Genomic DNA, 12401 nt, shown 5'->3' on the forward strand with positions numbered 1-12401 from the left:
TTAATAACAACGATGATTAATCATGAAGATGAGACTGAATGAGTGAGATATCTTTGATGATGGGCACACTCAATATTTAGGTTATGGAGCAAGCTATTCTACCGGCATGCGTGCATGTGCTCTAGGACGATGAAATTATATATAAATGGATACATTTTCTATGCAATTTAGTCTACGTAATAGTCTACCTAAACTACTATATATCGTAGAATGATGTAGACAGGATAAAATAGTATATTATTAGGATAATTTAAAATGCAATCTCATTCAACGATGTGGTGTCATTCACACGAGTAGCAGGCTGCCGATGTCAGTGATTGGGAAGAGACGTGTGTTTTTGAAATGAAGATGTCATCCCATGTCATTAAACGGCAGATATCTGATTCCGAAAAAAGTTCAAAAGAATGACATGACAAAAGAGAGGATGAAATGTCACAGCTCAGTGCGAGAGAGGGATAATGCTTTTACCTAATTTCTAAGACCGGCAAGAATCTTTGAGGCGGCAGTGCGACACGTAGTGGGCAGTTACGAGATTACAGGTGAATCCTCAAACGCATGATCCTTGCTTGATTCCTTCTCTGTTTTCAGTTTATGGCCTGGTTTACGGCCAGTTTATCAACCCAGCAGCAGGATGGGTATCTGCTCCTTTGTGCGAGGAGGAACTGGAGGAGCACTGCCAGAGCCCTACAAAATGACCTCTAGCGGGCTACCAAACTGTCAGAAACAGACTCAATGAGGGTGACATGAGGGCCTAACGTCCTCTAGTGGGAATTGTGCTCACAGCCCAGAACCATGCAGCTCGATTGGCCTTTGCCAGTGAACACCAGAATTGACAGGTCTGCCATTGGCGACCCGTTCTGTTTGCAGATGAGAGCAGGTTCACACTGAGCACATGTTCCAGAGGTGAAAGAGTCTGGAGACACTGGTGAATGTAATGCCGCCTGCAACATCATCCAGCATGACCGGTTTAGCGGTAGGTGAGTGATGGTCTGGGGAGGCATTTCCTTGGAGGGTTGCACAGACCTCAATGTGCTAGCCAACGGTACCCTGACTGCTGTTGGGTACCGGGATGAAATCCTCAGACCTTACGCTGTTGCAGTGGGCCCTGGGTTCCTCTTGGTGCTGGACAATGGCCGGCCTTATGTGGCTAGAGTGCATAGGCACTTCCTGGATGACGAAGGCATTGATGCCATTGACTGGTCCTCACATTCCCCAGATCTGAATCCAACTGAGAACCTCTGGGACATTATGTATCGGGTCCTTCCAGCGCTGCCAAGTAGCGACGCAGTCTGTCCAGAAGCTCACTAATGCCTGATCCAGGTCTGGGAGGAGATCCCCAAGGACACCATCTGCCGTCTCATCAGGAGCATGCCCAGACGTTGTTGGGAGTGCATACAGGCACGTGGGGACACATAGTCACATTATGAGTTGCCGTAAAAGTTGGAACAACCTGTGATTGTAATTGTTTACTTTAATTGTTTACTTTTCAGTGTGAGTTTGAATCCAGCCCTCAATTGGATGATGTTGGTTTACATTGACCATTGTTACATCATTTTGTTCTCAACGAATTACACAATGTGCAGTAAAGATTTTTATCTTTAATATATTTCCTTCATCGAGACCTGATTTGTGATTTCAGTGTTCCCTTAATTTTTTATTGAGCAGTGTATTTATAGAACATAGCCACACTACTCTGCTATATCCAAAGTATTCCTCAGTTACAGTAGCACACTCACCACTGAGAGTAGAATAACAACCATTATCCATACATATTCAACTCTGTGCGTAATAAAAACATATGATATGAAGTATTTCAAAATGAATTTGGAATCTCATTAGATGGCCTGTTGTTTTATCACTTTTGAGTGTAGGCCCACTTTTTGAGTTTTGCTCAATTTACAGAGCTCTAGATTTGTGGAAGCAAAATGTAACCCCTATAAATCTGGAGGTACAAGCCAAAATCCCAAAGTGTACTTAAATGTTTTAAAATCTGCCATGCGCTTGGATATGGTCATTTGGCTTCAAAATGATGCATTGTTATTCTGTACAATAAGTATAGTGAAAATGTGACTATCTACAAATGTGCCTTACAAAAGCATTCCATTGTATTCACCACCAAAATGATTCTATTCTAAATACCTTAAGACCTCTGCAACATCATCAAAAACAAATAAGGTAGAAATACTAAACAGAGGATGCTTGATTTCTTCTAGCACAATTTGACCTGAGACAATGTTTTTTTATTGATACTGCCAAATTGGGACACCTCCATTGGCAAGTTGTGACACTAAACTATTTATTGTAAAGAAGGAGAAATGAGAGAGTAGCCAAATTGCTGTGTTTTATCGCCAGAGCAAAATTCCGCTCAATAAAATTGTGTATACCTGTATGGTAGGGCTATTTGACTACAGTTCTAGAGGGGCGAAACCTTTTGATTATACCAACAGTAGAAGTTCATTCCAGATCTGAATCAGTCTCTCAACAAAGCGAAAAAGAGAACAGAGAAGATGAAACCCAGAAGTGTTTCAACCCTTCAGGACACAAGTTGATTAGACCTGCTTTATGGTTCTGAAAATATAAATGCAAAATGCATGACATTTCAAAAATATATATCCAGGCATTTTCTTGCTTGATGGATTATGAGTGTGGTAAAAAGAGAGGATAGTATTTTTACTGATGTAATAAGTCAGATTCAAACCCATGCTGTATCAGTACACGTGTAAGTGAGGCAGCAACTCAGACCACTGCATCACCCTTAGCCACAACATGCAACAGTTTCCAAGGTTTTAAACAAGCTAGCTAGTTATCGATCGGTAGATAGCTGACTTATTTAGTGCTTACCTGAATCAAACCTCTGTTTTGGAAGGTGCGTTCATGAGCGACTGGGAGATGGGTAAGTTCCGACCTCCGAGTGGGAGAATATATATGAAAGCTTTTTTAAAGTAACGTTAGGTTTGATATCACTCGACATGGCAGCGTTTGTGGTGAAAGATTACAAAATGAGTCACTATCTTTGTTTATTTAGGTCGTACTCAGTAGTGCAGGTGATTGTGATGTTCAGGGATACTTCGCGGTTTACTTTTGTGTAACTGAGGTAATGTTAGCCTTCTGGCTAGCTAGCCTTAACCTTACTTAACTGTTTGTTGTCGTAATGTGAACGCTTCCAACTAAAACTTCTGAAATGAAACACATTCCAGAATCTATACATTTTTAGGGAGGAGTAGATGTTATTTCAAGGATTAATACATGATAATTGAACTTTTTGTGTGGAAAAAACATATCAGTTATTATTCAAAGTATGATATTAAAAAAGTGAATACCGTAATGTGTGTTTTTATTTCATGCTTGTTTTTTCTTATCAGCAATTCAAGTTATTTGTAAACTACAAATCCTATTATTTCACTCATTGGCCTATTAATTCACTCATGCCAGTATGCCCTGGCATGTGGCTGTTGTGCCCCAAACATTTTTGTGACAGCGATGGCCACTTTCCCCTAAGATGATGAAATTCCAAGCCTGGTCAGTGGTCATCGAAGGTGAGCATTTGCCCACTGATGTTTGTGAAAACATTGAACTACATTCAGGTCTAGATCCTGGTGAGGATGAGGAGCACATAGATGAGCTTCCCTGAGATGGTTTCTGACAGTTTGGGCAGATATACTTTGGTTGTGGAAACCCACACTTTCATTGGCTGGGTAGAGGGTCCTAGTTGATCCCGAAGGAGAAGAAGCCAGATGTGTACGTTTGGGCTGGTGTAGTTAAACGTTGCCTGCAGCTGTCAGGCCGCTTGGACATTTCTCTAAAACAATGTAGCAGAATGGTTGAGATATGACAAAAGCTCTGAAATCTGTGACAGTGTTGTTTGTCAAAACAGCGCAAGGGGCACCTGTGTGATTTTCATGCTGTTTAATATATTTCTTGACATGCCAAACCTTTCAGGTGGTTAGATTGTCCAATGCAGCTGTGTAGAGAATGCTTGCTCCAAACTTGTTGATAGCAGATGTGAAGAAAATGAAACTAATATAAACATTGATTATACATAGAATATTATTAATAAGAGTTAAATATTTCTTAATGTGTAACCTTTTGTGTAACCTTACCTTTTACTTTCCTATCCAAAACATTTTTCAAGGAATATTTTGAGTGAGGAACAGAAGGGTTAAAATTAAGAGACCACTGCAAATTGAACGTTTTAGTCTCCTTATGACTACTAATGCCTTATGGTGTGATATGCTTGGTTTTAAAAAGAGTCATTCCAACAAGCAGGTGAACTTTGTTACATCTGTGCACTGGTGCAAGTCTGCCCTCAGGAGGTAGATCGTAGAATTTAACATGTAGTCTGACGAATGCCATTTAGTCAAATGCACAGGAGAGGGCAACATTTGCCTTTGTTCAACCAATCACAATTTATAAGACAGTAAAAGCCATGCCATGCCTATTGCCATGGCATCTTTTGTAGTTGGTTTTGAAATACAATGAAAGGACTTAGAGAGGTATTTTTTTAAACCTAATTATTGTGTTACCACTGCTCAGAACTTTTGCTGTGTAGAGTGATGTTTAGTTGCCTAGCTTATGGGGAGGGCATTTAAATAAACAGATGATAAATTTTACAGTGTGTAATGTTTTGGTCATTCTTGTGAGGCAACATAACACTTTGGTGGTATGTTAATTAATTGAAGTTTAACTTTAACTTTCTCATATGTAGTATAAACATGTTTTAATATTATGATTATTGCTCTGAGAATATGTGCACCTGACTTAAACTTATAGTAAGCTGATAGGATACCCATGTAAAGACAATGGAGCCACACATTCTGGTGTCCTTTTTTTCTAACATTTGACAGAAAGACAAGCCTGAATCAGCATGGCTCGGAGTGATATTAGTCAACAGGAGACATACATGGCCATTGATTTATATCTCTTTCAAATCAAAAGGAGGGATACATAAAATGCCTTGGGCCATTATGTATGCCACAAGTATACTTCTGTCTGTACAGGTGTAAATGTTTTTTTTTTTGTATCCACAGTATGGGGCCGATTAAGGGATAATTTGTATTGTATTTCATGCCTTATATTGGAGGCTAATTTGAATATTGATGAATATTGAAGTAAAATAATGCATTTCCATACAATTTTATTTTCATAATACACAGAGCTCATTTAACACTTTGTCCTGGTGATATTACATTAACTATATTTGCTTTGATGCAGTTCAGAATTCATGGACTTATTGCACTTACAGGATGAAATTCAATGTGTTGCTGTCCAAGAATGAAAATACCTTGCCCTTATACTCTAAATAATTTTTCCAGAGCTTCAAGTACAGTTTTGGGAGAACATTTCCTTTAGCATCATTATTGAAACAAAACATATGAAACATTGAAAGGCAGAGTTTAGTACCTGATTTAATTAAGAGCACTTTAAGAAGCATAATGAGCCATCTAAACAATGTTAAGACAAAAATATCAATTTCCAAATATACAGCATTTTATTGTAAAAAGTCTGATGTCATAAACAGCAGCAAAATATAAAAAACCCTGACCTGATGCTAAAGTTTCAACATGATGCATGCCATCATTATAAGTGATAGAAAACCAATGACCATTAAAAGGTAGGCCTATGTACAAAAATAATGGGTCCTGCCCTTGTTCAGTGTTTTATTTCAAAAGCCAAAATAACAACCAATCACCAACACTCAATAATTTAAATGGAAGAGTAAGCGAGAAAGGCTATCCTTTTCCTTAAATACTGCACAACCATAATTTAGAAGAAAATTATCATATGTATGTACAAGTATTTACATGTGTCCAACGCTATGATACAAAAATAGAACGTTGAAAGACTGTTTACATGTGCCTCTTCATATGCAGCGCGAGGTGATCGGAACGCGAGAAGGCCCTCTCGCACAGGTGGCACTGGAAAGGCCTGTGACCAGTGTGCTTCCTATAATGACGGGTCAGCTCGTCAGACCTCGCGAATTTCCAACCGCAGCCTTCCCAATTGCAATGATATGGTTTCTCACCTGTGGATTAAAAGGAAAAAACAATTATATCTTCGTGCTTAAAATGGACTAGTGCATGTCTATAAAACTTCACAAAACTGGAATGTCATAGTATAAATATGTACAGGCTACATAATAAAATGGGTATTACCTGTGTGTGTTCGCATATGAGCCTTAAGATGGGAACTCTTCGTGTAAGTCTTCCCACATCCAGGAAATTCACAGCTGTGTGTTGCTGTGCGCTTTCTCGCCCAAGATCGTCGTCCCCGTTTTGGTTTGCTGTCTTCTGGTGCGTAGAACTCCAAAAGTGGCGATGATGGTGGGGTCAGTATCACCCCGGGCATGGACGGGTGGTGCACCCGCATGGGTTCCCTGAACATCCCGTACTGTCCATGGTATTGCTGGCCGCCCTGGTGATGCACGTACTGCGGTGGATATTGCACGTAATGTTGCGGGTGTGCCGAATTAGAATGCTGGTGATGAGAGTTTATGTCCGCCAAGTGACAGTCCTTGCGCCCCATTCCGTTTCGGGAACCATTCTGTTGCATGCAGTGCGGTACAAACCCCTGAACAGGAGGTTGATGGTGCGCATACGCTGTGTGCATGGAACGCATGTGTTTCTGTTCGTACATGTTTCCCATGAAGTCACCTGCCATCATGCAAGACTGTTCAGTGGTTTCGGTCTTTATTTTATATCCGGTGGGATGAGAGTTGGTCACCTGTAAGTGGGCTGTAGTGGTTGTGTTCAAGGCTCGCAGTTCCGTATACTCCCGCCTGTCCGTGGAAGGCTGCTTCAGGCTGTAGTCTGACAGTGTGTCGCTCTGATAGTTCATCTCGGGGGTCAGCAACTCGGCTACAAGACTATGTCCAGGACTTGTGTTGAAGTTATAGCTGGCATAAGCGTTGGGTGTGAGTTGACAGCCGTCACTATCATGCCCTGTGCTGCAGCTTTCCGGCGACTCAGGCAGTGAGAAGGAACACAACTGTTGAGATGATACGTTGTTGTTAGTGGTGGCTCCACTTTCAGATCCAATGGTGTTGGATAAAATGAACTCTAAATCCAAGAATTCCCCCAGGTCTTCATCTCTGGTCACCGCAGGTGATTCAACGATACTGAACTCCACTTCGATCTGGGCTCTCAGGTTGTCACCTGTTGCGCTTGTATTGCAGCCAGCAACTTTCCAGTCCTATATGTAAATACAACGAAATTAGTTTTTTTTTTTTTAACAAAATTACTTTCCAAAAACGCTAGCATCAGAAAAAAACATGCAATTATCAACACTGTATTATCCACTAATTGTAGTTAAAGAGGAAATGACATTAAAAAGTTCACTTACATGGACAATTGCAGACTGTCTCTCTTCCATAGTCTGGCTGGTGGAAAAGGTAGTAATTGATGGCAGCATCGCATCAGCGAGAGCCATTGCAAAAAGTTATTATATTTAACCCTTTTCACCTGTTCAATTCAATACTGGACACAAACTGACAGATTAACCATAGAACGATAAGACGTGCAGGTCCCAGTCAAACTCTTATGACGGACGACTGTCGTTGCAGCTTGTTATAGCCCTGTACTGAGAGTTTCTGGAGGCGTGGCATACCTGTCAACCAATAGGGTGAAGTGTTGATGTATGGGCTATTACTATTTTACATGTCCTTAAACGTCCACAAAAGCCAATATACGTGAAAATAATTAGGCTGGTTTCATTCTAGCAAAATGTCTTAATCATATATTAGAAAATGTAATTGATGTTTACCTTCAATGTAAAAAAAAATAAGATGTACAACTCCTACTCTGCTTTTTGAGCTTCCATGATATTTTATTTAATTATCCCATTTGAATATGGCATTATGTTTTATGTGGTCATCAGTTATAGAGTTGTAGCTATTGTAAAATTGCAAATCATGTAATTTATTGAATCCTTGTCCCTTTTGCATCGCACTCAAAACCAAGGATTTAGGACCCTGTTGAAAGGAACACGACTGCCTTAATCAGATGCCTTCATTATAGGCCTACGTATATGACCGAAGGGGGCGACACTCACCTTGCGCAAAGTCTGCAATTAGTTAAACAATTGTAAAAATGTATTTTATCGGAAATAATATCATAGCTTTAAATTGTTGTGACAGTAATTACCTTTAAATTAGAGTACTTATATCCTATATGTATATATATCCTATATGTATATGTATCTCTTCCGTGGCTTTAGCAATCCTAGCAAGCCACGGCCTAATACCTACTAATAAATTACGTGTAACAGATAAATGCCTTACTTTGCAAGTTCAATATATCCGTGAATTCAAATATCTACTTCTACAGTTTCGTTTCACACCTTTTAACTGCCAATTGTTTTCTTGGACGATTTGACAATCTGTAAATGAGCCTAATCGCAATCGGCAATTTCATTAATTTGTCTCAACGTGATCCTCTAGTTATTTAACATTTAAACAAATATAAATGTGCGAACTTGTGCCATTCTCATGGCCATCGAAACCACGTGTTAATCTAGACGGTACACACAGCAGTTGAAGACATGTTCGTTAATGATCTTTACGTAGCCTAAACAAACCCATTAGTCAACAGATTATTCGCCTATGCAAATGAAGGTCATCTGCGCGTACGGCATTGGGTAGTTTGTTGCAATTCATCTGATTAAAGATGAGTTAAGAGTTTATGTTGTTGGACTAATATATTTGTGTGTATTTGTGTGTGTGTGTGTGTGTGTGTGTGTGTGTGTGTGTGTGTGTGTGTGTGTGTGTGTATATATATATATATATATAACTAGGCCTATATATTTGCTGGGTTAAGAATAGTACATTTTTACATTTAAATGAAATTATTATTATTTTAAGTTCAACATAATATGACCATTTGCTTTTTTTAAACTTTGGTAGACAGTATAGTAATGCCTTACTAATTTCAAGAAAACATGATAATTTATATTACTGAATCATCTCTATAGTCGACGTTACTATAAACTTAGAGATCCTAGCCCATAGAGCTCATAATGCTGAGTGGACTGCACTGCAAAAGGAAATTCACTTAATGTGTCCATAGCTTTATACCACGTTATTTTTAAACCTACTACGTAGATTCCGTTGGTTTTGTAAATGGAAATGGAGGTAGTTTCCTGAGGGCGAGGAGTTAGTTTTCCTGAGGACTTTTTCTTCCACTTTCACTCCTCTGCTGCACAGGCCTACTACACATGCTCGCACGCGTCTTTTAGTGTCATACACACTCAACCAGACTATTTGGCTGTGTCCACTTCATCCTAGCTTCCTGTTTTGTTCTTCGATTTTGGCGCAGTGTTGCTCAAAACGAAAGCACATATGGAATTATATAATTTTCACTAATAGTCAGTATATATTTTTTTCAACGAAAATAAAACCGTCACCATTAAAATTACAGCGCAGGCTAGCTTACATGCTCTAAGTCGAGAAAGACATGGAACGAGTAGGCTAGTACGTAAAAAGAAAGCTAATTGCTATCTGGCCAAGACCTTTATGACAAGTACAGAGGGATAGCTGGTTGGGTCACGTTTCCCCTTTTGTATTTCTCTATGTTGAAAGAGAGGAAGTGCTCTTGTTTTCTAAACACAATTAAGAAGTTTGCATTTTGGCAGATACTGCCATGCTCTATCTTCCTGCCTGTATACAAGCAAATCTACAGTAACCAATGTCAAGATTTGATTAATGATTTTGCTAGCTTAATCAAAAAACCTTTCCTTCTACAGTAGCTGGACTATGAGTTTCTTTTTAATACCCCACACCTGAACTTTATTACAATTATTTAATATTACTAGCATACATTTAAGCTTGCATATTTAACATGCAAATATCTTCCAAACGAAGTTGGTGCTGTAGCATAATTTGCAAAAGAAAAGAACAGAGGTAACAGCAGGACTGAACTGGGTCCAGAAAATAGCTCAATCATTTATGACACCTTTTTATCCCTTGACACCCTTCTTAATATTCAGAAAATATATAAATATATATATATTCTGATCAGGTTAGACAGCCGCACTTGGCAAAAAATGGAGTAGGCATCTGACAATTACCAGAAATACCAGATTGCCAGTCCAGCCCAGGTGGCTGAAAAGTGTGATTCATTTTTTAGACACTGCGGTGGTTCCCTCCCTTGCCGTGTATACTTGCATGATAACGTGTTTACCAAATAAGAATAGTTTATGCAGACAATTTAAAAAGGTCTGTTTCAATGGGCTTATGGACCTTTTCAACTACAGATGTAATGTTACTAGGTTCTATATGAAAATATTCTTTAATCCTACATTACCTGTTACAGATTAATGTGTTTCACAAGGGACAATTAAGAATAGGCAGCTCACAGCATTAATGGAATACCCAAAGAGAACTGTCTGGATGTCGAGACTAAATATCACGGCTTTATTAAATATATGTTGTAGTTTGGTCTTGACTCTACCAGATTCTCCACTGATCATTCATCATGCTGCATCACAAACTAAGACAGGTGGATCATGTCCTCTCCAAAGGATAAATCACATGATAATTCCTTTGTAAATCAGTAATTTAGGTTATTTTCCAAGGCAGGCCTGATCACTCCTCTCCATTTGGGATACATCGGGTGTCTGTTACTTGGTTCATAGATAGACACCTATCTATTAAGACCAAATTATGTTAGTGTGACCAAGTAAATATTTGTGGCCACCATGACTGCCTCATTCCATTTCAAACTTCTTCTAGTCTGCTGACCATGTTATCTGTCTGAACAAGTCTAGAAGGCTTTTCTCTGTCTCTTGAAAAAGGCTGGATAACAACAAAGCCCAGAGGAGAGAAGAGGCTGGAGACAAGACCTCAATCACCACATGACTAGTTGAATGTCCCTGCCAGGAGCCAGCAGACCTGCTTGAATGAGACGAACAGACACAGGTTGAGAGTGTCTGTGTGTGTGTGTGTGTGTGTGTGTGTGTGTGTGTGTGTGTGTGTGTGTGTGTGTGTGTGTGTGTGTGTGTGTGTGTGTGTGTGTGTGTGTGTGTGTGTGTGTGTGTGTGTGTGTGTGTGTGTGTGTGTAAACAAAGCAGAGTAGCCTGCTTAGATATCCCAAACCAAAACTGTCTCAGGACAAGGCAAGATTTTCACTGATTGTTCACAAAAAATATGAATGAATGAGGTTTATCGTGTGTTGTGTTGGTCATTTGTCCATCCTACATCGTTCTCTTTTCACAAAAATAATAACCAGACGTGGTTTGGACATGCTGCAGTCCGTAATTATTCTTCCCCCACTTTTCCCAGTGATCTGTTTGTCTTCCTGTCCGACTGGAGTTTCACTCCGGCACTTCAACAAATCAATTCCAATCTAATCTGGTGACTCCAGTCACTAGTAATTATCCTCCATCACAGAACTGGAGGGGAAACCCACCGCTATCTAGTATAAATACGCTGCCTTGCATGACATGAAAAAGAAACACAGAAGCCGTACCTTTTCTAATATATCAAAGGAGATTATGCCATTGGTCAAAGAGCCAGGAAGTAGGAACAAATACACAGTCTTGGGATAATCATGGGAAAATAAAAGCCACAACACTTGCTGGGTAGTGGCTGGCTGGTTTAGTAATCAGTAATTCAGCTCTTCCTGAGAGCACGCCTGCTATATTAAATGGTCTGCTGTCTGGAGGTCTGTGAGGGAACCTGTTCGCCTGTATATAATTCTTTTTGGTTTTTTTCTAATCCCAGAGATGCACTTTCTAACTTTTGAAAGTGACATGAGGAATTTCTCTTTTTTAAAGGGGTAGCATATTTTGGATGCAGGACATATCTGCTATGATTCTTTGTTTTGCACTGCTAAATATTTATTTCTAAATATGTTGTTTCAGCAACAAGGTTGTAACTTGAATTTACTACCCAACTTGTGAAAAGCGGTTTTGTAGCATTCTTCTCTAATTAACTTCTACTTCACACTTAATGAGATCAGGATCACAGCTACTTAACAGCTTCCAGCTGTTTACCAATATAACAATGACCACGGAATATGATGAGAAACAGGAACACTGCTCGACTGATGCAGAGCAGGGTGAGAAGTAGTGGTGTTTGCTCTCTTGGCTGGTAGTTTCACCCTGAGATTGTTTGTGAGGTGGATGGGGCTGGTTGGTACGGGGGTTTAATGGCACCATGATGATATCTGATTCTACTATAGCTGAGATGTCTCTCCCTCTCTTTGCATGGGGATTTTGCAGGGATGTCCTTCTCTTTCCACAGACTTAAACAGTCTGCTGGCTCACTGGCTCCTGGTGGCCCCTGACCCAGCTTGGGTCCTGTTCTCAGTCACTCATCCCCCTCTTGGGCCCTTTGTCCTGGGATGTAATTGCCCTTGCCGACTCAGGAGGAACCCTTGTCTGGGGACACAAAACCGTCTCTCTGTGTG

At 39.8% G+C, this 12401-nt stretch overlaps 1 protein-coding gene across 1 annotated transcript; it reads right to left on the reverse strand.

Moving 5' to 3' along the window:
* Positions 1-5264: 5264 nt before the first annotated feature.
* Positions 5265-7543, reverse strand: klf17 (Kruppel-like factor 17). Its single transcript, XM_010891355.4, has 3 exons — positions 7339-7543; positions 6153-7188; positions 5265-6022 (listed from the first exon to the last, which is right to left on the reverse strand). The coding sequence occupies exons 1-3, from the start codon at positions 7423-7425 to the stop codon at positions 5847-5849; spliced, it is 1299 nt and encodes a 432-aa protein (XP_010889657.2). The 5' UTR covers positions 7426-7543; the 3' UTR covers positions 5265-5846.
* Between the last annotated feature and the right edge of the window lie 4858 nt (positions 7544-12401).

This window comes from Esox lucius, chromosome 3, assembly GCF_011004845.1.
Source record: "Esox lucius isolate fEsoLuc1 chromosome 3, fEsoLuc1.pri, whole genome shotgun sequence".
Classification (NCBI taxonomy): Eukaryota; Metazoa; Chordata; class Actinopteri; order Esociformes; family Esocidae; genus Esox; species Esox lucius.